The 26,668-nt window shown below is 42.9% G+C and overlaps 2 protein-coding genes across 2 annotated transcripts; both read left to right on the top strand.

Moving 5' to 3' along the window:
* Positions 1 to 7,153: 7,153 nt before the first annotated feature.
* On the top strand, positions 7,154 to 17,327 carry zgc:64002 (Nicotinamide N-methyltransferase). The gene is given in 4 exon segments (NM_001146502.2): positions 7,154 to 7,190; positions 9,799 to 10,027; positions 15,555 to 15,762; positions 16,453 to 17,327. Coding segments are annotated over 3 exon segments (774 nt in total). The 5' UTR covers positions 7,154 to 7,190; positions 9,799 to 9,885; the 3' UTR covers positions 16,877 to 17,327.
* Positions 17,328 to 22,364: 5,037 nt separating this feature from the next.
* LOC106604021 (GTPase IMAP family member 7) lies at positions 22,365 to 25,414 on the top strand. Its single transcript, XM_014198353.3, has 4 exons — positions 22,365 to 22,478; positions 23,114 to 23,173; positions 23,810 to 23,863; positions 24,213 to 25,414. The coding sequence occupies exons 1-4, from the start codon at positions 22,454 to 22,456 to the stop codon at positions 25,115 to 25,117; spliced, it is 1,044 nt and encodes a 347-aa protein (XP_014053828.3). The 5' UTR covers positions 22,365 to 22,453; the 3' UTR covers positions 25,118 to 25,414.
* Positions 25,415 to 26,668: the final 1,254 nt, after the last annotated feature.

Here is a 26,668-nt window from a genome sequence, read left to right as displayed (position 1 = left end):
AAGGAACGCCTTCTTCCAAGCAGCTTTCCAGACAGCATCCCTGTAGAATCTGTCAGTGAAGAGGATGACGATACCCCAGGCCCCATTTCTCAAGAATCTGTACACAATTCCTGGGAGCTGAACATTTCCCAGTTTTTCCATGGCCTGCATACTCACCAGACATGCCAACCATTGAGCATGTTTGGGATGCTCTGGATCAACGTGTACAACAGAGTGTTCCAGTTCCCACCAATATCCAGCAACTTCACACAGAAGAGGAGCGGGACAACATTCCACAGGCCACGGTGAGAAGCCTGATCAACTCTATGCAAAGGAGATGTGTCGTGCTGCATGAGGCAAACGGTCAAATCAGATACTGACTGTCTTTCTAAACCACGCCCCAACATATTTTAAAGTTACAGTAGCTCAAACAATGTTTTTCACCTGGTTTGGCTAGCAAGACTATACATACCTATAGACCAGTTAGCTACCTATAGAACTGCTAGCTTCCTATAGACCAGCTAGCTACCTATAGACCTGCTAGCTACCTATAGACCTGCTAGCTACCTATAGACCTGCTACCTACCTATAGACCTGCTAGCTACCTATAGACCTGCTAGCTACCTATAGAACAGCTTGCTAGCTACCTATAGAACAGCTTGCTAGCTACCTATAGACCAGGTAGCTACCTATAGACCAGCTATCTACCTATAGACCAGCTAGCTACCTATAGACCTGCTAGCTACCTATAGACCAGCTAGCTACCTATAGACCTGCTAGCTACCTATAGACCAGCTAGCTACCTATAGACCTGCTAGCTACCTATAGACCAGCTAACTACCTATAGACCAGCTAGATACCTATAGACCAGTTAGCTACCTATAGACCTGCTAGCTACCTATAGACCTGCTAGCTACCTATAGACCTGCTAGCTACCTATAGACCTGCTAGCTAGCTACCTATAGATCAGCTTGCTAGCTACCTATAGACCAGCTAACTACCTATAGACCAGGTAGCTACCTATAGATCAGCTTGCTAGCTACAGACCAGCTAGCTACCTATATACCAGCTAGCTAGCTACCTATAGAACAGCTTGCTAGCTACCTATAGACCAGCTAGCTACCTATAGACCAGCTAACTACCTATAGACCAGGTAGCTACCTATAGACCTGCTAGCTACCTATAGACCAGCTAGCTACCTATAGACCAGCTAGCTACCTATAGACCAGCTAGTTACCTATAGACCTGCTAACTACCTATAGACCAGCTAGCTACCTATAGACCAGCTAACTACCTATAGACCAGCTAGCTACCTATAGACCAGCGAACTACCTATAGACCTGCTAGCTACCTATAGACCAGCTAGTTACCTATAGACCTGCTAACTACCTATAGACCAGCTAGCTACCTATAGACCAGCTAGCTACCTATAGACCAGCTAGCTACCTATAGACCAGCTAACTACCTATAGACCAGCTAGCTACCAATAGACCAGCTAACTACCTATAGACCTGCTAGCTACCTATAGACCAGCTAGCTTCCTATAGACCAGCTAGCTACCTATAGACCTGCTAGCTACCTATAGATCAGCTTGCTAGCTACAGACCTGCTAGCTACCTATAGACCAGCTAGCTACCTATAGACCAGTTAGCTACCTATAGACCTGCTACCTACCTATAGACCTGCTAGTTACCTATAGACCAGCTAGCTACCTATAGACAAGGTAGTTACCTATAGACCAGCTAGCTACCTATAGACCTGCTAGCTACCTATAGACCAGCTAGCTACCTATAGACCTGCTAGCTACCTATAGATCAGCTTGCTAGCTACAGACCTGCTAGCTACCTATTACCGGTTAGCTACATATAGACCAGCTATCTACCTATAGACCAGTTAGCTACCTATAGACCAGCTTGCTAGCTATACACCTGCAAGATAGCTATATATTTTACTAAGCTAGCTAGGTCTATTCTCTGAGTTAATTTAACATGGTTGTAGCTAGTTGGCAAGCTTATAACTCAAATCAAATCAAATTGTATATGCACCGAAATAAGCAGGTGTAGACCTTACAGTGAAATGCGTACTCACAAGCCTTTAACCAACAATGATGAAAGAAGTTTTAAGAAAAATATGTGTTAAGCAAAAAATAGATGGGTAAAAAATTGAAAATAAAAAATATGTGGAGGCTATATACAGGGGGTTCTGGTACAGAGTCAATGTGGAGGCTATATACAGGGGGTACCGGTACAGAGTCAATGTGGAGGCTATATACAGGGGGTACCGGTACAGAGTCAATGTGGAGGCTATATACAGGGGGTACCGGTACAGAGTCAATGTGGAGGCTATATACAGGGTGTTACGGTACAGAGTCAATGTGGAGGCTATATACAGGGGGTGCCGGTACAGAGTCAATGTGGAGGCTATATACAGGGGGGTACTGGTACAGAGTCAATATGGAGGCTATATACAGGGGGTACCGGTACAGAGTCAATGTGGAGGCTATATACAGGGGGGTACCGGTACAGAGTCAATGTGGAGGCTATATACAGGGGGTACCGGTACAGAGTCAATGTGGAGGCTATATACAGGGGGTACCGGTACAGAGTCAATGTGGAGACTATATACAGGGGGGTACCAGTACAGAGTCAATGTGGAGGCTATATACAGGGGGTACCGGTACAGAGTCAATGTGGAGGCAATATACAGGGGGTACCGGTACAGAGTCAATGTGGAGGCTATATACAGGGTGTTACGGTACAGAGTCAATGTGGAGGCTATATACAGGGGGTGCCGGTACAGAGTCAATGTGGAGGCTATATACAGGGGGGTACTGGTACAGAGTCAATATGGAGGCTATATACAGGGGGTACCGGTACAGAGTCAATGTGGAGGCTATATACAGGGGGGTACCGGTACAGAGTCAATGTGGAGGCTATATACAGGGGGTACCGGTACAGAGTCAATGTGGAGGCTATATACAGGGGGTACCGGTACAGAGTCAATGTGGAGACTATATACAGGGGGGTACCAGTACAGAGTCAATGTGGAGGCTATATACAGGGGGTACCGGTACAGAGTCAATGTGGAGGCTATATACAGGGTGTTACGGTACAGAGTCAATGTGGAGACTATATACAGGGGGGTACCAGTACAGAGTCAATGTGGAGGCTATATACAGGGGGGGTACGGCGGGGGCTACAGGGGGAGGTCAGAGTCGTGGAGGCTATATACAGGGGGTCCGGTACAGGTCAGGGGGCACGGGGACCGGTCAGAGTCGTGGAGGCTATATACAGGGTGTTACAGTACAGAGTCAATGTGCGGGGGGCACCGGTTAATCGAGGTAATTGAGGTAATATGTATGTAATATGTAGATAGAGTTAAAGTGACTATGCATAGATAATAAACAAATCAAATCAAAGTTTATTTGTCACATGCGCCGAATACAACAGGTGTAGACCTTTCAGTGAAATGCTTTCTTACAGGCTCTAACCAATAGTGTGAAAAAAAGGTGTGTGTGTGTGTGTGTGTGTAGGTAAGTAAAGAAATAAAACAACAGTAAAAAGACATTTGAAAATAAGAGTAGCAAGGCTATATACAGTAGAGAGGCTATATACAGTAGAGAGGCTATATACAGTCGAGCCACGGGGGCTATATACAGTAGAGGCTATATACAGTAGAGAGGCTATATACAGTAGAGAGGCTATATACAGTAGAGAGGCTATATACAGTAGAGAGGCTATATACAGTCGAGCCTATATACAGTAGAGAGGTTATATACAGTAGAGGCTATATACAGTAGAGAGGCTATATACAGTAGAGACTATATACAGTAGAGAGGCTATATACAGTAGAGAGGTTATATACAGTCGAGCCTATATACATTAGAGAGGTTATATACAGTAGAGGCTATATACAGTAGAGAGGCTATATACAGTAGAGACTATATACAGTAGAGAGGCTATATACAGGAGAGGTTATATACAGTAGAGAGGCTATATACAGGAGAGGTTATATACAGTAGAGAGGCTATATACAGGAGAGGTTATATACAGTAGAGGGGCTATATACAGTCGAGCCTATATACAGTAGAGAGGCTATATACAGGAGAGGTTATATACAGTAGAGAGGCTATATACAGGAGAGGTTATATACAGTAGAGAGGCTATATACAGGAGAGGCTATATACAGTAGAGAGGCTATATACAGTAGAGGGGCTATATACAGTCGAGCCTATATACAGTAGAGAGGCTATATACAGGAGAGGTTATATACAGTAGAGAGGCTATATACAGGAGAGGCTATATACAGTAGAGAGGTTATATACAGTAGAGAGGTTATATACAGTAGAGAGGCTATATACAGTAGAGAGGTTATATACAGTAGAGAGGTTATATACAGTAGAGAGGTTATATACAGTAGAGAGGCTATATACAGGAGAGGTTATATACAGTAGAGAGGCTATATACAGGAGAGGCTATATACAGTAGAGAGGTTATATACAGTAGAGAGGTTATATACAGTAGAGAGGCTATATACAGTAGAGAGGTTATATACAGTAGAGGCTATATACAGTAGAGAGGCTATATACAGTAGAGGGGCTATATACAGTCGAGCCTATATACAGTAGAGAGGCTATATACAGGAGAGGTTATATACAGTAGAGAGGCTATATACAGGAGAGGCTATATACAGTAGAGAGGTTATATACAGTAGAGGCTATATACAGTAGAGAGGCTATATACAGTAGAGAGGCTATATACAGTAGAGACTATATACAGTAGAGAGGCTATATACAGTAGAGAGGCTATATACAGTAGAGACTATATACAGTAGAGAGGCTATATACAGTAGAGAGGCTATATACAGTAGAGAGGCTATATACAGGAGAGGGTATATACAGTAGAGAGGCTATATACAGTAGAGAGGCTATATACAGGAGAGGCTATATACAGTAGAGAGGCTATATACAGTAGAGAGGTTATATACAGTAGAGAGGCTATATACAGTAGAGGCTATATACAGGAGAGGCTATATACAGTAGAGGCTATATACAGTAGAGAGGCTATATACAGTAGAGAGGTCATATACAGTAGAGGCTATATACAGTAGAGAGGCTATATACAGTAGAGAGGTTATATACAGTCGAGCCTATATACAGTAGAGAGCAAATATACAGGAGAGGTTATATACAGTAGAGAAGCTATATACAGGAGAGGCTATATACAGTAGAGAGGCTATATACAGTAGAGAGGTTATATACAGTAGAGAGGCTATATACAGTAGAGAGGCTATAGACAGTAGAGGCTATAGACAGTAGAGGCTATATACAGTAGAGAGGTTATATACAGTAGAGGCTATATACAGTAGAGAGGCTATATACAGTAGAGGTTATATACAGTAGAGAGGCTATAACAGTAGAGAGGCTATATACAGTAGAGAGGTTATATACAGTAGAGGCTGTATACAGTAGAGGCTATATACAGTAGAGGCTATATACAGTAGAGGCTATATACAGTAGAGAGGCTATATACAGTAGAGAGGCTATAACAGTAGAGAGGTTAAATACAGTAGAGAGGTTATATACAGTAGAGGCTGTATACAGTAGAGGCTGTATACAGTAGAGAGGTTACATACAGTAGAGAGGCTATATACAGTAGAGAGGCACTATACAGTAGAGAGGCTATATACAGTAGAGAGGCTATATACAGTAGACAGGCTATATACAGTAGCGAGGCTACATGCAGACACCGGTTAGTCAGGCTGATTGAGGTAGTAGGTACATGTAGATATGGTTAAAGTGACTATGCATATATGATGAACAGAGAGTAGCAGCAGTGTAAAAGAGGGGTCGGGGGGGCACAATGCAGATAGCCCGGTTAGGTTTGATTCCCTGTTCAGGAGTCTTATGGCTTGGGGGGTAATACAAGCAAGAGCGGTGTGGGTTTTCCTTTCTTAAATGTTAATAAAAACATATGGTGGATAAAATGTGTTTATGTATTTTTGATTTCATAAACAATGTTCTTGTTCTTTACATGTTCTAGTGCTGATCTGGCAAACACACACACACACACACACACACACACACACACACACACACACACACACACACACAGAGAGAGAGACACACAGAGACACACACACACACACACACACACATACACAGAGACACACACACACATACACAGAGACACACACACACACACAGAGAGAGAGAGAGACACACAGAGACACACACACACACACATACAGAGAGAGACACACACACACACATACACACACACACACATACACAGAGACACACACACACACACACTGTTAGAGCCGATTTGGACATATTTGTATAAAAGACAGAACATTCAGAGCTCCATGTATATTTGTGTAAATATGAATGTATATGATGAAATATTAGGTACGTACATTTTATGATTTATATTTACCTGATTGAGATGTATTCATTTGTTGTTAGTGTAACTTAGTTTTTGTCCCCCCCTCTTGCCCATTCATTATACTGCGGTAAGTGTGTTAGGATAAAGGCAGGTAGTTGGGCCTTCGGGGGGAGGAGTCCTTGCTAGACGCGGGAGCGGTATAGTTTTTTGACCATACAGACATACAGGTCATATTATGTATTTTCCATATCAAGTAATCTATGTTTTAAGTTGATTGGATAATCATTTTTCTGTTAGATATAAGAAGAATAAACATTTTTGTTGCACCATATCCCCTGGATCACATTGAATGTTTGGCCGTTTGGAAACCTTGAGTGTGGACTGTATGAGTACCAAACAACCCCGCTTCAGGCTTGGGCAGTGGCTACGGTAAAGAGGAAAGGAAGCCACTACACACACACATACAGAGAGAGACACACACACACACACACACACACACACACACACACACACATACAGAGAGAGAGACACACACACACACATACACACACACACACACATACAGAGAGAGACACACACACACACATACAGAGAGAGACACACACACACACACACACACACACACACACACACACACACACACATACAGAGAGAGAGAGAGAGAGACACACACACACACACACACACATACAGAGAGAGACACACACACACACACACACACAAGGTGTTATTCCAGTTCAGCCGGTTTTCCATAAGGGTGTTTTCCGTCAGGGTGTAGTCACAGGACTCTTCTTGGAATGTCTCGCACGCTCACCGGATCAGCCTGTAAGTACTCCGTCGCTCCGTCTCTCGTGCCGTCCTCCGACACGCCACACTATTTTATTTAAGCACGTGTTACTATGAACTACTATTACTTTGAGCGGTTAACTATTTGTTCAACGTCTTCTCTCTTGTAAATGTGATTTTCTTTTTTTTTTCTTAAATGTCTACATGTAACCGTTGCATATCACCCTGCTGTCTGGAGTTGCTCTTCCTGAAACAGCACTGCTGTGACATTTGGAGAGTTTAGGTTACAGTCCGCAATCCATCTGCACTTGCCTTGTTTCAAAGTTTCCTATGTGTAGTTGAACTTTTTTCTTACATTCATAAAAATCATTACTGAATGATATATTTCTTATATATATATATATATTTTTTTAAATGAAAATAGTCAGGCGCTCCTGGCCCCCTGCTGTTGTTTCTACAGAACTCCCCGAAATACATTCTGTAGCTTGGCCAGCTGGAGTTTATTAATATATTCCTTACCCTTTAGCCGCTAACGCTTCTGGGGGGGGGGGGGGCAGTGCCCCTGTGACAACAATTTTAGACCCCGTTGTGGCCCCCCCTAAATGTGGAGTATTAAATATTTTTTTGACATAACTCGTTTTTTTTTTTTTTTACATCCGTTATTAGACAAACCTGTGGCAAAGCTAGCCTTCCCTGTGGCTCAGTTGGTAGAGCATGGTGTTTGCAACGCCAGTGTTATGGGTTCGATTCCCACGGGGGACCAGTACAAAAAAAATGTATGTATTCACTACTGTAAGTCGCTCTGGGTAAGAGCATCTGCTAAATGACTAAAATGTAAATGGCAAACGATGATGATTATGAACATGGTCTTTTACCTGCTAATGCAGTGAAGAAAACGATACGACAACAATAACGTCTAATGTAACTGGCCCACGTCTAACAGTACAACTGGGCCACCACCCCCCCCCCCCCCCCCGCGGTTGAAATGGTCTAGCACGCCGCGTTGCGCGGTCAGCATGGAGCAAGAAAGCTCACCTATAATACGTTTCTGGGCGCATTAACATGAGCACTAGTGTCAACGAATCACAGCACGGAGTTGAAGAAGGTCTGTCAGTGGGCAGTGTGGGTTTTCATGTAATACACAGTAGAACTACACTATATCTGTCTGTCCTATTGTGCCTGTTGTCATGTTTCCATTGTTGATACCATTCCCTCAGGTGACCAACGGGGGGTAAATACTGTTCACTCACCAGGTCAGACAGAGACGATCTCAAAGGGCCAATCAGCAGTTCGCTACATCCATTTTTTGGATTTATAAATTAATGATATGTACCCATTTGATTATTGAAGATTATAAACCGGGTGGTTCGAGCACTGAATGTTGATTGGCTGACAGCCGTGGTATATATCAGACCGTATACCACAACATGTATTTTTACTGCTGTAATTATGTTGGTAACCAGTTTACAACAGCAATGAGGCACCTCGGGCTAAGAACAGCCCTTAGCCGTGGTATATTGGCCGTATACCACACCACCTCATGTGTTACTGCTTAAATATAACTTAGAAATGGCTTATGAGCTTAGCTCAAACTGTTGTACGCCATCAGAACCTAAAATAAAACCTTGTTTTACGAAAATGCTTTTTTTAAACAAACATTATATAGCCTCAAAAAAAGTGGTTAAAACTAGAACATATTAGAAACATTAATTTAATATAATGGATGGTCAGTCTTTGCGTCCATCGCTCTGTCTTTGAATTTGAGAGTAGTTCGATTTATTCAGCCCCAACTCCCAGATTTATACCGAAACGTCGATGGTGAGATCGCTTTTGTTATTGTTTCAACTGCTGATTGCCACTTTAAATAACTTTATCTATTTCAATGAACTGAAACAGTTGTATTTGGCTAGAGTTGGGTATTCCGTGAATGTTGATTGGTGTCGGGGAGAGAAAGTGTCCGTCAAAATACTTTATTCAAAAAAGTTGTCTTCGGTTGCAAACTCCTGCCCAGGAGGTGGCAGTATATTTACACCTGCTTTCACACAGTTAACTTTCTGTTTCTCTGAAGTGATGTCTTTACAAGAGTGTGTCTGTCTGACAGGTCCAAGACGACATTTGGCTTTTCATTAGAAACATCAACATTTTAGTCATTTAGCAGACACTCTTATCCAGAGCTACTTACATTTTTTAAAACATTTTCTCCATACTGGTCCCCCGTGGGAATCCAACCCACAACCCTGGCATTGCAAACACCATGCTCTACCAACTGAGCCACACGGGACGCCCCAATGAGATCTAATAGTACTCCACAGAGACTGGTCAGATATCAGCCTGTGATTATAGGTCTGTAGTACACACACACACACACACACACACACACACACACACACACACACACACACACACACACACACACACACACACACACACACACACACACACACACACACACACACACACACACACACACACACACACACACACACACACACACACACACACACACACACACACACACACACGCAGGGACTTTAGACAGCCTCCCAGGGCGACACCACTCCTGGTGTCAGGAAAAAGTGACATTTCTGCACAATGGGCGATGGGCAGTACACACTATCTGAGCTATTGTTTTCCCCCTCTCTCACAGGTACTGCACCTCTCCCACCACCATCCCGAGTCACACACCTGAACACCTGAACAGCCACCACACCACCACCACCACACCACCACCACCATGGGAGAGTGCCACCAGGACAAGTTTGACCCAAAGACCTACTTCAACTACTGCTATCAGTTTGCTGCTGTCCCGGGCCAGAAAGACAACAGCCGCTTCGTCTCCTTCGTCCTCTGTCAGCTCAGCAAGACCTTCTCAACAGGTAGACAACAGGAACAGTAGGTCACTCTGTGTCATCGATTCCAACAGTATGTAACTTCATTGGTGTGTCTAGGTGTACTGATAAGGTAATTGGTGTGTCTAGGTGTACTGATAAGGTCATTGGTGTGTTTAGGTGTACTGATAAGGTAATTGGTGTGTTTAGGTGTACTGATAAGGTCATTGGTGTGTTTAGGTGTACTGATAAGGTAATTGGTGTGTTTAGGTGTACTGATAAGGTAATTGGTGTGTTTAGGTGTATTGATAAGGTAATTGGTGTGTTTAGGTGTACTGATAAGGTAATTGGTGTGTCTAGGTGTACTGATAAGGTAATTGGTGTGTTTAGGTGTACTGATAAGGTAATTGGTGTGTCTAGGTGTATTGATAAGGTAATTGGTGTGTCTAGGTGTATTGATAAGGTAATTGGTGTGTTTAGGTGTATTGATAAGGTCATTGGTGTCACACTTTTGGGTAACAACAATATGTCTTGATCTCAGACCTTGAAATCAATCTATCCAGTGTAGCAGTATGTAAAGTGCAATCTGAAACTATTCAGACCCCTTGACTTTTTCCACAATTTGTTACGTTACATCCTTATTCTAAAATGTATTAAATTGTTTTTTCTTCATCAATCTACACACAATATCCCATAATGACAAAGTAAAAACAGCTTTTTCAAAAATAAAATTATAAATGCATCAATATATAAATAACTGAAATATCACATTTACATAAGTGTTCAGACCCTTTACTCAGTACTTTGTTGAAGCACCTTTGGCAGCGATTACAGCCTATAGTCTTCTTGGGTATGACGCTACAAGCTTGGCACACCTGTATTTGGGGAGTTTCTCCATTCTTTCTTCTCTGCAGATCCTGTCAGGTTGTATGGGGAGCTTCGCTGCACAGCTATTTTCAGGTCTCTCCAGAGATGTTCGATCGGGTTCATGTCCGGGCTCTGGCTGGGCTACTCAAGGACATTCAGAGACTTGTCCCAAAACCACTCATGCGTTGTCTTGGCTGTGTGCTTAGGGTTGTTGTCCTGTTGGAAGGCGAACCTTCGCCCCCAGTCTGAGGTCCTGAGCACTCTGGGGCAGGTTTTCATCAAGGATCTCTCTGTACTTTGCTCCGTTCATCTTTGCCTCGACCCTGACTAGTCATCCATTTAAGATTGATGTCGGCCACTGTGTTCTTGGGGACCATCAATGCTGCAGCCGTTTTTTGTCGGTACCCTTCCCCCGGATCTCTACCTCGACACAATCCCGTCTCAGAGCACTACGGACAATTCCTTCGACCTCGTGGCTTGGTTTTTGCTCTGACATGCACTGTCAACTGTGGGACCTTTTATAAACAGGTGTGTTGCCTTTCCAAATCGTGTCCAATCAATTGAATTTACCACAGGTGGACTCCAATCAAGTTGTAGAAACATCTCAAGGATGATCAATGGAAACAGAATTCACCTGAGCTCAATGTACACTCTCATAGCAAAGGGTCTGAATACTTACATTAAAACTGTTAATTCCCCTTGGATTGATGAGGAATTGATAAATTATATGGTTGAGAGGGATGAGGCAAAAGGTACGGCAATTCAGTCTGGCAGCCCAGCTGATTGGCAAACGTACTGCAAATTAAGAAATGATGTGACTAAATGAAATAAAAAGAAAAAGAAAAAACACTATGAAACAAAGATAAATTATATAAAAGAATGATAAGTAAAAGCTTTGGGGCACCTTAAATTACATTTTTGGGAAAAAAGCCAACTCTGTTCCTTCATTCATAAAATCAGATGGCTCATTCATCACAAAACCCACTGATATTGCAAACTACTTTAATGACTTTTTCATTGGCAAGATAAACAAACTGAGGGATGACATGCCAGTAACAAACACTGACACTACACATCCAAGTTTAACTGACCAAATTATGAAAGACAAGAATTGTACTTTTGAATTCCGTAAAGTCAGTGTGGAAGAGGTGAAAAAAGTATTGTTGTCTATCAACAATGACAAGCCACCAGGGTCTGACAGTCTGGATGGAAAATGACTGAGGATAATAGCGGATGATATTGCCACTCCTATTTGCCACATCTTCAATTGAAGCCTTCTAGAGAGCGTGTGCCCCCAGGCTTGGAGGGAAGCAGAAGTCATTCCACTACCCAAGAATAGTAAAACCTCCTTCAGATAGCCGACCAGTTAGCCTGTTACCAACCCTTTAGTAAACTTCTGGAAAAAATAGTGTTTGACCAGATACAATGCTATTTCACAGTAAACAAATTGAAAACAGAATTTCAGCATGCTTTATAGGGAAGGACACTCAACAAGCACAGCAATTACACAAATGACTGATGATTGGCTGAGAGAAAATTGATGATAAAGTGATTGTGGGGGCTGTCTAGTTAGATTTCAGTGCAGCTTTTGACATTATTGGTCATAGTCTGCTGTTGGAAAAACACGTGTTATGGCTTGTCTAACAGAACACAGAGGGTGTTCTTTAATGGAAGCCTTTCAAATATAATCCAGTTAGAATCAGGAATTCCCCAGGGTAGCTGTTTAGGCCCCTTGCTTTTTAAAATTTTTACTAACTACATGCCACTGACTTTGAGTAAAGCCAGAGTGTCTATGTATGCGGATGACTCAACACTATACACGTCAGCTACTACAGCGACTGAAATAACTGCAACACTCAACAAAGAGCTGCAGTTTGTTTCAGAGTGGGTGGCAAGGAATAAGTTAGCCCAAAATATTAAAAAAATGAAAAGCATTGTATTTGGAACAAAACACTCACTAAACCCTAAACCTCAACTAAATCTTGTAATAAATAATTGAGCAAGTTGCGATGACTAAACTGCTTGGAGTAACACTAGATTGTAAACCGTCACGGTCAAAACATACAGATGCAGTAGTAGCTAAAATGGAGAGAAGTCTGTCTTATAATAAAGCCCTGTTCTGCCTTCTTAACAACACTATCAAAAGGCAGGTCCTACAGGCCCTAGTTTCTACCTTCTTAACAACACTATCAACAAGGCAGGTCCTACATGCCCTAGTTTCTACCTTCTTAACAACACTATCAAAAGGCAGGTCCTACAGGCCCTAGTCTACTGTTCAGTCGTGTGGTCAGGTGCCACAAAAAAGGACATAGGAAAATTGCAATTGTCTCAGAACAGGGCTGCACATTGGATGTACCCAGAGTGCTAATATTAATAATATGCATGTCAATCTCTCCTGGCTGAAAGTGGAGGAGAGATTGACTTCATCACTACTTTTATTTATGAGAGGTATTGACATGTTCAATGCACCGAGCTGTCTGTCTAAACTACTGGCACACAGCTCAGACACCCATCCATACCCCACAAGACATGCCACCAGAGGTCTCTTCACAGTCCCCAAGTCCAGAACAGACTATGGGAGGCACACAGTACTACATAGAGCCATGACTACATGGAACTCTATTCCACATCAAGTAACTGATGCAGCAGTAGAATCAGATAAAAAAAACTGATAGAAATACACCTTATAGAACAGCGGGGACTGTGAAGCAACACAAACATTGGCACAGACATATGCATACACATGGATTTAGTACTGTAGATATGTGGTAGTGGTGGAGTAGGGGCCTGAGGCCACACAGTGTGTTGTGAAATCTGTGACTGTATTGTAATGTTTTTTAAATTGTATAAAACTGCCTTAATTTTGCTGGACCCCAGGAAGAGTAGCTGCTGCCTTGGCAGGAACTAATGGGGATCCATAATAAACCCCAGGAAGAGTAGCTGCTGCCTTGGCAGGAACTAATGGGGATCCATAATAAACCCCAGGAAGAGTAGCTGCTGCCTCGACAGGAACTAATGGGGATCCATAATAAACCCCAGGAAGAGTAGCTGCTGCCTTGGCAGGAACTAATGGGGATCCATAATACACCCCAGGAAGAGTAGCTGCTGCCTTGGCAGGAACTAATGGGGATCCATAATAAACCCCAGGAAGAGTAGCTGCTGCCTTGGCAGGAACTAATGGGGATCCATAATAAACCCCAGGAAGAGTAGCTGCTGCCTTGGCAGGAACTAATGGGGATCCATAATAAACCCCAGGAAGAGTAGCTGCTGCCTTGGCAGGAACTAATGGGGATCTATAATAAACCCCAGGAAGAGTAGCTGCTGCCTTGGCAGGAACTAATGGGGATCCATAATAAACCCCAGGAAGAGTAGCTGCTGCCTTGGCAGGAACTAATGGGGATCCATAATAAACCCCAGGAAGAGTAGCTGCTGCCTTGGCAGGAACTAATGGGGATCCATAATAAACCCCAGGAAGAGTAGCTGCTGCCTTGACAGGAACTAATGGGGATCCATAATAAACCCCAGGAAGAGTAGCTGCTGCCTTGACAGGAACTAATGGGGATCCATAATAAACCCCAGGAAGAGTAGCTGCTGCCTTGGCAGGAACTAATGGGGATCCATAATAAACCCCAGGAAGAGTAGCTGCTGCCTTGGCAGGAACTAATGGGGATCCATAATAAACCCCAGGAAGAGTAGCTGCTGCCTTGGCAGGAACTAATGGGGATCCATAATAAACCCCAGGAAGAGTAGCTGCTGCCTTGGCAGGAACTAATGGGGATCCATAATAAACCCCAGGAAGAGTAGCTGCTGCCTTGGCAGGAACTAATGGGGATCCATAATAAACCCCAGGAAGAGTAGCTGCTGCCTTGGCAGGAACTAATGGGGATCCATAATAAACCCCAGGAAGAGTAGCTGCTGCCTCGACAGGAACTAATGGGGATCCATAACAAACCCCAGGAAGAGTAGCTGCTGCCTTAGCAGAAACTAATGGGGATCCATAATAAACCCCAGGAAGAGTAGCTGCTGCCTTGGCAGGAACTAATGGGGATCCATAATAAACCCCAGGAAGAGTAGCTGCTGCCTTGGCAGGAACTAATGGGGATCCATAATAAACCCCAGGAAGAGTAGCTGCTGCCTTGGCAGGAACTAATGGGGATCCATAATAAACCCCAGGAAGAGTAGCTGCTGCCTTGGCGGTAACTAATGGGGATCCATAATAAACCCCAGGAAGAGTAGCTGCTGCCTTAGCAGAAACTAATGGGGATCCATAATAAATACAAATAAGGTGTTTGTTTATAAATTTGTAAAAATGTCTAAAAACCTGTATTTGCTTTATCATTATGGGGTATTGTGTGTAGATTGATGAGGAAATGTTTGTATTTTATCAATTTTAGAATAAGGCTGTAATGTAACAAAATGGGAAGGGGTCTGAATACTTTCCGAATGCACTCTATGTATTTTTTTTAATCCTCATTTAACTAGGCAAGTCAGTTAAGAACATGTTCTTATTTTCAATGACGGCCTAGGAACAGCGTGGTTAACTGCCTTGTTCAGGGGTACAATGACAGATTTTTATCTTGTCAGCTCGGGGATTCAATCTTCTAACCTTTCGGTTATTAGTCCGACGCTCTAACCACTAGGCTACCTAATGGACAGTTAAATAAATATCAACTGAGAATGAATGAAACTGTGTTGTTCCTCTCCTCAGGGAAGTACAGGGGCCAGAGGCTGATAGAGGTGGGTACAGGGCCAACCATCCACACTTTGATCAGTGCCTGTGAGTACTATGATGAGATTGTGGTGTCGGACTACGTGGACAGCAACAGGAAGGAGATTGAGAAGTGGCTGAAAGCAGAGGAGGGATGCTTCGACTGGAACGCTCACCTCCAGTATGTCTGTGATCTGGAGAGGAAAAGGTACAGTAACCCTGTTGTTGTAACGGTTGTCGTACTGGAGAGAAGACCAAGGCGCAGCGGGTTGCGTGCTCATCATGATAATTTATTCAATACACGTGAACACGAAAAAAACAATAAACAAAAGAGAACGACAGACCGACAGTTTTACAGGCTAGGTACTCACATACAGCAGTGCAAAATCAACTACCCACAACCTAACCAAACACACACCTATATATAGGACTCTCAATCAGAGGCAACTAGAAACACCTGCCTCCAATTGAGAGTCCAACACCCAATCCTAAACATAGAAAAACTAAACTAGACAGAACATAGAAATGCATACACAACACAAACCCTCTGCCACGCCCTGACCAAAACTAATACAATTACTCCCTCTGCTGGTCAGGACGTGACAGTGGTTTTTACACTAACTTACTGGCACCTGGTTACCTGAAAGTTACTGTAAAAAAAAAAGGTACAGTATGTTACCATACATTCCAAAGAAACTTACTGTAAAATGTACTGTATTTTTACAGTGCAGATACGGGTTAGAAGTGAGCTTGTACGGTTTCAACTATGGTTAAAAAATGTTTCGTAAATGTAGGCATCCTTCTTTTCACTTCATTTCTTTCTTGTAATCACTGTATTCTATTTACTTATAAAAATAAATAAAAAACACATTCTCCTTCTGTCTCTTGCTCTCAACAGAACCCCAGCGATCATCACAGACACTCTCCGTCAGAGGGTTAAACAGGTTCTAAAGTGCGACATTTGCCTGGAGAACCCGTTCCACCCTGTCACGGTTCCACCGGCGGACTGCGTCCTTTCCTCGCTGTGCCTTGAAGCGGCGTGTAAGGACCGTGAGTCCTACCGCCGCTCGCTGTCCTCCATGGTGGACCTACTGAGGTCTGGAGGGGTCCTGGTCCTGATCGGGGACCTGGACGAGACCTTCTACACGGTGGGAGAGCAGAGGTTTGACTGTGTCAACCTGAGTGAGGAGTTCATCACTGAGACGTTGTCAAAGCTGGGGCTGTCTGTGGAGGAGTTCACTCTGCAGCAGGCTGAGGACCGGGACAGCAACCACAAGTGTGACTACGCGGCTTCTTTCCATCTCATCGCCATCAAACACTGATCACCGCTTGTATGTTTATGTCAGAACTATGATCAGCGTTTTTGTTCTATGTACTACACTGTGGTTGTGTTTTGGAATGGATTAATATAATTATTATTATTATCTCTCATTTCTTTCCAAACATAATTTATCCGGGACAGGGAGAGATAGAAACGGACACATGCAACATGTCAGGCAGGAACATTCACTTTGCATCCCAAATGGATTCTGGTCAAAACTAGTGCACTACATTTAGGGAATAGGCTGCCATTTGGGACACAGATTTAACTACCTGCCACACTCAGTCCCTAATGTTCCTTTTCCTGTCAGACATAAATGTCTGGTATACGACCACAGACGCCACTTTGAATAAAACAAATCAGGAGGGATCATGTGACGGTGGAGGGAACACTATGATTTATTTCCCTCCTGCTATTTGTGTTCTCCAGATTAAAAATAGCTCTCTTTGTTTACCCACCAGTGTGTGTTGTGCTTTTCTCTCAGCACTCCTACACTGAGACATGATCCTAGACCAGCACTCCTACACTGAGACATGATCCTAGACCAACACTCCTACCCTGAGACCTGATCCTAGACCAACACTCCTACCCTGAGACCTGATCCTAGACCAACACTCCTACACTGAGACATGATCCTAGACCAACACTCCTACACTGAGACATGATCCTAGACCAACACTCCTACCCTGAGACCTGATCCTAGACCAACACTCCTACACTGAGACATGATCCTAGACCAACACTCCTACCCTGAGACCTGATCCTAGACCAGCACTCCTACACTGAGACATGATCCTAGACCAACACTCCTACCCTGAGACCTGATCCTAGACCAGCACTCCTACACTGAGACCTGATCCTAGACCAGCACTCCTACACTGAGCACTCCTACACTGAGACATGATCCTAGACCAACACTCCTACACTGAGACATGATCCTAGACCAACACTCCTACACTGAGACATGATCCTAGACCAACACTCCTACACTGAGACATGATCCTAGACCAACACTCCTACACTGAGACCTGATCCTAGACCAGCACTCCTACACTGAGACATGATCCTAGACCAACACTCCTACACTGAGACATGATCCTAGACCAACACTCCTACCCTGAGACCTGATCCTAGACCAGCACTCCTACACTGAGACATGATCCTAGACCAACACTCCTACACTGAGACATGATCCTAGACCAACACTCCTACACTGAGACATGATCCTAGACCAGCACTCCTACCCTGAGACCTGATCCTAGACCAACACTCCTACACTGAGACATGATCCTAGACCAACACTCCTACACTGAGACATGATCCTAGACCAACACTCCTACCCTGAGACCTGATCCTAGACCAGCACTCCTACACTGAGACATGATCCTAGACCAACACTCCTACACTGAGACATGATCCTAGACCAACACTCCTACACTGAGACATGATCCTAGACCAACACTCCTACCCTGAGACCTGATCCTAGACCAGCACTCCTACACTGAGACATGATCCTAGACCAACACTCCTACACTGAGACATGATCCTAGACCAACACTCCTACCCTGAGACCTGATCCTAGACCAGCACTCCTACACTGAGACATGATCCTAGACCAACACTCCTACACTGACTCACAGTGAACATAGGCCCTGATCTAAAATAGAGGCCTGTGGTGGGGGGAGTCAACACGGTGGGAACTACATATAGCAAGCTGCAGAGTGGTTGATACAGGAAGTAGCCTTGTCCCAGCCAGAACGGCCTATAGAGTAGGAGCCTACTTCTATTTATGAAGCATGAGGCAGCCTATCTCCTCTTTCTGTAGTGAGACAGGACGCTCCTACTGATCTCTCTTTACATTAGTCTGATTAGGAACCCCCCCCCCCCCCCCCCCCTATTTGGTTGAGAAGACATGCAGTACCGTTTATACCCAACAGAGGGCAGCAGAGTTCAGTTCATCACAATCCAGTCATTCTGAGGGAACAGAATAGAACAACCACTTTCCTCCCCAACACTGACAAACCCTCCATAGTTCCCTCTTACGCCCCAAAACCAGACTTAAAATAATGGCATAACAACATTTTCGTGGCTAGAATGAGAATAGCAATATATTACAGTTTCATAAATATATTCCAAAAGATCTGCATTGTAAGGTATGCTTGCTTGGGACAACATTTGTGTCTAGAGAAAGCTGATAGACAAGGAAACCTCAGATACATGGGAACAGACAGCTTTTCTTGAACAAACTTAATAATTTATAAAAACAAGTGCTATAACACTGCTCGCTGAAAGCATGCTGAATAAGAGTTTACATGTGTAGTACTAAGTCATGTTTTGCAGAGGGGTCAAATACTTATTTCCCTCATTAAAATGCAAATCATTTTATAACATTTTTGACATGCGTTTTTCTGGATTTTTTGTTGTTGTTATTCTGTCTCTCACTGTTCAAATAAACCATTAAAAAAACCTACTATTAAAATTATAGACCGATCATTTCTTTGTCAGTGGGATTCATTAATTTACCGGATTCATTAATAAGTGCATTGAGGACGTCGTACCCCACAGTGACTGCATCTACATTTCCCAACCAGAAGCCATAGATTACAGGCAGCATCCACACTGAGCTAAAGGCTAGAGCTGCTGCTTTCAAGGAGCAGGACTCTAACCCGGAAGCTTATAAGAAATTCCGCTACGCCCTCCGACGAATCGTCAAACAGGCAAAGCGTCAATACAGGACTAAGATCGAATCCTTACTACACTGGCTCTGACGCTGGTTGGATGTGGCAGGGCTTGCAAACTATCATAGGCTACAAAATGGAACGAGCTGCCCAGTGATGCCTACCAGAGCTAATTGCCTTCTGTGAGCCCTTCGAGGCTAGCAACGAGGCTAGCAACAATATTTATTTGGAACCATGCGTGAGCCCCAGTTGTTCCAAGATGACTGTGCACATTCACCGGACGTTTTGGTGGGAATACATTTTCTGAACATCACGCGCCAATGTAAAATGCTGTTTTTGGATATAAATATTAACTTTATCGAACAAAACATACATGTATTGTGTAACATAATGTCCTAGGAATGTCATCTGATGAAGATCGTCAAAGGTTAGTGCTTCATTTCGCTGTGTTTTGGGTTTTATTGACACATGTCCTTGCTTGGAAAATGGCTGTGTAATTATTTTTGTCTATGTCTACTCTCCTAACATAATCTAATGTTTTGCTTTCGCTGTAAAGCCTTTTTGAAAATCGGACAATGTGGTTACATCAAGGAGAAGTGCATCTTTAAAATGGTGTAAAATAGTTGTATGTTTGAGAAAGTTGAATTATGACATTTTGTTGTTTTTGAATTTGCCGCCCTGATATTTCACAGTCCCGCGTAACCCATAGAGGTTAACATGCATTGACGGGGCTGTAGTGGAGCAGGTTGAGAGCTTCAGGTTCCTCTGTGTCCACATCGCTAAGGAGCTATCATGGTCCACACACATCAACACAAACGTGAAATAGGGCAAAACCCTCTTCCCTCTGCACCATTGAGAGCATCTTGACTGGCTTCATCACCCCTTGATATGGCCACAGATCTGCATCCGACCGCAAAGCGCTGCAGAGGGTAGTGCGTACGGCCCAGTGCATTACAGGGACAGAGCTCCCTGCCATTCTGGGCCTCTATTCTAGGCGGTGTAAGAGGAAGGCCCTAAAATTGGTCAAAGACGCCAGCCACCCAAATCATAGACTGTTCTCTTTGCTACCGCACGGCAAGCTGTACCGGAGCATCAAGTCTGGGACCAAAAGGCTCCTGAACAGCTTCTATACTCAAGCCATCAGACTGCTGAACAGTTCATCAAATGACTCTGACACCCCAATGGTGGAACAAGCTCCCTCACGACGCCAGGACAGTGGAGTCAATCACCACCTTCCGGAGACACCTGAAACCCCACCTCTTTAAGGAATACCTAGGATAGGATAAAGTAATCCTTCTAACCCCCCCCCCCCCCCCCCCCTTAAAAGATTTGGATGCACTATTGTAAAGTGGTTGTTCCACTGGATATCATAAGGTGAATGCACCAATTTGTAAGTCGCTCTGGATAAGAGCGTCTGCTAAATGACTTAAATGTAATGTAATGTAATGACTACCTGGACTTTTTCCACATTATGTTACATTACAGCCTTATTCTAAAATGAATGAAACTGTTTTTTTCCCCCTCATCAATCTACAAACAATAGCCCGTTATGACAAGGCAAAACAGGTTTTTAGAAGCTGTATTTGACGATTTTACCACCATTGTGCTCACCGTAGGGATGGTGTCAGGTTTCCTCCAGATATGATGCTTGGCATTCAGGCCAAAGAGTGCAATCTTGGTTTCATCAGACCAGAGAATCTTGTTTGTCATGGTCTGAGAGTCCTTTACTTGCTTTTTGGCAAACTCCACGTTGGCTGTCATGTGCCTTTTACTGAGGAGTGGCTTCCGTCTGGCCACTCTACCATAAAGGGCTGATTGGTGGAGTGCTGCAGAGATGGTTGTCCTTCTGGAAGGTTCTCCCATCTCCACAGAGGAACTCTGGAGCTCTGTCAGAGTGACCATCACTCTGACTGGCGTACAGCTCTAGGAAGAGTCTTAGTGGTTCCAAACTTCTTCCATTTCAGACTGATGGAGGCCATTGTGTTGTTGGGGACCTTCAATGCTGCAGAAATGTTCTGGTACCCTTCTCCAGATCTGTGCCTCGACACAATCCTGTCTTGGAGCTCTACGGACAATTCCTTCAACCTCATGGCTTGGCTTTTGCTCTGACATGCACTGTCAACTGTGGGACCTTATATAGACCGGTGTCTGCCTGTCCAAATCATGTCCAATCAATTGAATTTACCAGAGGTGGACTCCAATCAAGTTGTAGAAACATCTTAAGGACGGACGATCAATGGAAACAGGATGCACCTGAGCTCAATTTCGAGTCTCATAGCAAAGGGTCTGAATACTTACAGAAATATGCTTTTTTTGTGTTTCTTTTGTCATTATGGGGTATTGTGTGTAGATTGACGAGGTTAAAACAACTATTTAATCCATTTTATAATAAGGCTGTTGTCACCTGTGCTCCCTCTCCGGCCTCTAGGTCACCAGGCTGCTCGTTATGGCGCACACCTGTCACCATCGTTACCCGCACCTGCACGTCATCACTCACCTGGACTCCATCACCTCCTTCATTACCTGTCCTATATATGTCACTGCCAGGAGTTATTTTTTCAGTTTCCTGTCTGTGCGTTGTTCTTGTTACTTGTTTTGGTCATTTGTTTATTTAATTATGCACTGTCTGAATTTGCTTCCTGATGTAACAAAATGTGGAAAAAGTCAAGGGGTCTGAATACTTTGTAAAGCCTCATTATTCTTATTTTATTTTATTTTCGTCCAAAAACAACTTTATATCGAAAGAGTGCCTTTGGGTTGACGGCCTGCACATGCGCAGTTCGTCGCGAGTTTAGCTGTCCAATAGCGTCATGTGTGATCACGGATTTCTATTGGTTAAGCCTGTCTTCATACTGTACTGTCTTTAGTAAATTCACGGACGTTTGTTATTTACATTCTCAATGGCATCTTCTAAACCCACCGACGGTGAGTTATTGGACAATACACATCTATTAGAATACTTCTCACAATCTGGCCATATGTTTTTGGATATTTGTTGGACTATTCCATTCGTCCTATTCCTATTCCACAGACGATAAGACTAGATGCGCCTGAAGCATAAAGCACCTGGTCTACGCCCGAAAACGATGGCCTGAATTGTTAGGTCGTTTACAGTTCAACACAGTTAAGCCTTATATGCTCTATAGGCAGAATAAAACATCACCTTTGAATACAAATTCGATCCAGTTTTGTTACGTTTTGATATGAAAGTGAAAGTAAGCCACGTAAAACTTTCGTTACTTTTTGTTTTAATTAAAAATCTAATTAAATATGCTGTGTTTGTGGTGATACATTTGGCCTGAGGTCGAGTATTCATAATCCCTTGCATTTACCAGTATTTTAAATTAGTGCAAACAGTAGCAACACGTTGGTAGGCCACACTGGCATTGTTCTGAGCCCCGGGCGAAGTGTGAACGGTGAACGGCAATTATTAAAAATTCACCTTCTAGAATAACATGACATGTTTTCAGATAATATCATTCTCAATTTTCTTATGTGTAATAGTATTAAATTATTATTATGGATTATTTTTTTCATTAGAATTATTTTCTCTTTTGCAGAAGATTCTCTGCTGAAAGGGGGACAGAAAAGGTCCAGCGTTGGTGGTGGATGTACCAATTGTAAGAATTACCCATCTATTTTTGCAGGAAATATTCGTTTTTTTCCAAAAACCTATATCAGTTGTAGAAACACATCCATATTCATGTAACAATTACAATAATATTAATGAATGTGTTCATTTCTCACTATTTCATTTTAATATAGTTTAATTTGTTAACCTTCCAACACAGCGGTATTATGAATGTATAACTGATAACTACTAATTTTAACAAAACAAAGTACTATAAGGTTGTACAATGCACTTTATAAAACAAGTTGTTTGGATCCTGGATGGTGATTGGTTGATAGCAGGGAGTTCAAATCAAATGTTATTTGTGACATGCGCCGAATACGACCTCACAGTGAAATGCTAAATACAACAGGTGTAGTAGACCTCACAGTGAAATGCTGAATACAACAGGTGTAGTAGACCTCACAGTGAAATGCTGAATACAACAGGTGTAGTAGACCTCACAGTGAAATGCTGAATACAACAGGTGTAGTAGACCTCACAGTGAAATGCTGAATACAACAGGTGTAGTAGACCTCACAGTGAAATGCTGAATACAACAGGTGTAGTAGACCTTACAGTGAAATGCTGAGGAAAAGCTCCTAATAAACAATGTTTTAACGTAACTTTTTTTTCTCACAATTAGTAGATGAGGGTCAGCCACGTCGGAGAACATTGAGCTCAGAACTTCCTCCCAACAGTGAGTAAACCAACCGTGAACTACAGTAAATGGATCATTAATATGTGGCTCAGTTGTTGGATCAATTTATGCTTTCAATACCACTCGTGTGTCCATTCACTTACTCAAGGAGTTGTGTGAGGCGTATGTTTTTTTTTGCATTTTAGTCATTCAGCAGACACTCTTATCCAGAGCGACTTACAGTAATGAATGCATACATTTCATACATTTTTTTTCTCCGCACTGGTCCCCCGTGGGAATCGAACCCACAACCACTGGTGTTGCAAAACACCATGCTCTACCAACTGAGCCACACGGGACCATGTATGTGACTCTACTCCTATTTTTTGTTGTTGTTGTTCTCTCCTAGTGTCCATGACCAGAATAGTTCTGGTGGGGAAGACTGGTGCTGGGAAGAGTTCTTCAGCCAACACCATCCTGGGGACAGATGCCTTCAGATCAGCTGGTCGTATGTCATCTGTCACCAAAGAGTGTTCTAAAGAGACAGGGGAGGTGGGAGATAGACAGGTCACTGTAGTCGATACACCTGGTCTATTAGACACAAATCTGGCTGAATTGACAGTGAAGAGAGAGATAGCTAAATGTGTTAACATGTCAGCGCCTGGTCCACATGCCATCGTACTTGTTATTAAAGTAGGTCCCATCACCAGGGAGGAAATGAGCACAGTACAGAAAGTTGAGGAAATATTTGGGAAAGATGCAGAGAAGCACACCATGATCCTTTTTACCTGTGCTGAAGGAGGGATTGAGAAAATGTTGGAAGAGGCAAATGAGGAATTCAGGCAAATTCTGCGGAGATTAGGGAATAGATACCATGTTTTCAACAATATGGAAAAAAGTGACCGTACCCAAGTGTTGGAACTTTTTGACAAGATAGATGAAATGATTAAGGCAAATCAGGGTAGCTACTACACAAATTACACATATCAACAGGTAAACGAAATGCTTGCTGATAGGGAAAGGAAGGTCAGGGATATCTTTGAGAAGAAAATGCAGGAAAAAGAGGCATCATTACTAACTAAATACGAGGAAGCTCTGAGTTCACTGCTGATTGAAAATCTAACTCTTGAGGAGACGGTCCTGGAGAAGGAAAACAGAATCAGAGAGCTGAAGAGAAAGCTGAGGATCAATAGAGACAGGGACCTGAAAGAGACAAAGCGTTACTTTGCTGCTTTACAAAAAGATGCACGACAGCTTATTGAACAGATCCCAGATTTTGAGAATTTAGAGGGTTCCATTAAACAATATGCATAGAAGTTGCCTAATCTGGATACTAATGGATTGATTGATTTTAGTATTTAGCATTTGGATCCCCAAGTTTTGGGGAAGATCATTTTCACCATAAAAATGCACCTTTCTAATAAAAGCATTACTTGCATAATCACATTTGCGGTGACTTTTGATAATGGTGTTTTCCGCTAATGGAACATTCTCGCTTATGCTGCGCTTATAATGTGAGGAAATAGACTAATAGTTTATCAACATTTTAAGCTAAACGTGCTGATCTGTTGCGTCAGCCACATTGCGTAATTTTGTTGTTGTTGATGTAAGTGGTTGTATTAATTTGGGATCTATCGTATTCCACAACTGTCCCAGAGTATGTTTGTAATATGTCTTTCTTGCACAGAAGGACAAGTTGACCAATAGAATAGGTCGGCTTTTGTACTATGGGTGATAGTAGATTGACATAGGCTAGTGCTTTTGCTGTTTGTCAGACCTACTCATCTTGTTGGCTGACGAAAAGTAAATGTGCACAGTTCTTTTAACATCTACCATATGCGCCTCGGAATTGGATAAGAAGGACATGTGCAGTTGTGTCGACCGATGTGTCTGTCTTCACTTGTAGCCTACTTCTTAGGTGAGATGCCTGTGAGAAGGACACGATCACGTGACAGACATTGGCTAATAAAAATGTAGATATCTGAGAGAGCCATGTGAGTGAGAGGTGCTTCAGAGCACAGTGATTGGCAGCCGGAAGAAGGGGATTATAATATTCAGCCCAAGGGCGCAACGGCCACTGGCCACAAGAGACATGGATTTGTTTAGGGGGCCTCTACGGCCACACGCCAGGGGAAATTGTTTGCTTGTCAAATTGTGAATGAGAGACTGATGTGTGCAGCCTGTGCAAAAAACAATGAGGGTTTTTGCTCATTACACATTTCAGATCAACAAATATTTTTCACATCTTCAACATAGGAATCACTACAAAACCTATATTATGATCACATATACACAATTTTAGGTCCAGTCTTTGCAACTTTGGTTTTCCTAGACATGGCTATTATATTATGATCACCACATCTGATGGATTTGAATAAGCTTTACAGGAATGTGGTTCTGAATATAGACCGCAACACCTCCACCTTTGGCATTTCTGTCTTTTCTGTAGATATTATAACCTGGTACCTGTTGTACCAGTTCACTGACTCTGAAGAAAAACAACTCAGTGGTCTATTAGGAGCTTCCTACTAAGTCTGTGGCAGTCATGACATTTTGTCAGCTGGTTATTGTCATGCAAAGTGCCTCAGGCTGCACAGCTTTTCCCTTATCAAGTGATCATATTTTCACACATCAGACTATTCAAAATGTAATCTTATCTTTACTAATATGTAAAATTCGTTTTGATTTAGAATGGCTCATTATCAAATGCGCAGGAACAGGGGCAGGGTAAAAAAGACGTCATTGTATACACACAAATAGCGAATGGAGGCCACTGCCCATTGGATAATACTACTGCATCAAAGGAATTACCTAAGTGTGTTTCAGAGATGGCCAGAATATGAATGTTACTGTATACAGAATGTT

The sequence above is a fragment of the Salmo salar genome, chromosome 04 (genome assembly GCF_965601325.2).
Source record: "Salmo salar chromosome 04, fSalSal1, whole genome shotgun sequence".
NCBI classification, from domain to species: Eukaryota; Metazoa; Chordata; class Actinopteri; order Salmoniformes; family Salmonidae; genus Salmo; species Salmo salar.
This window is presented reverse-complemented; position numbering and strand designations above follow the sequence as displayed.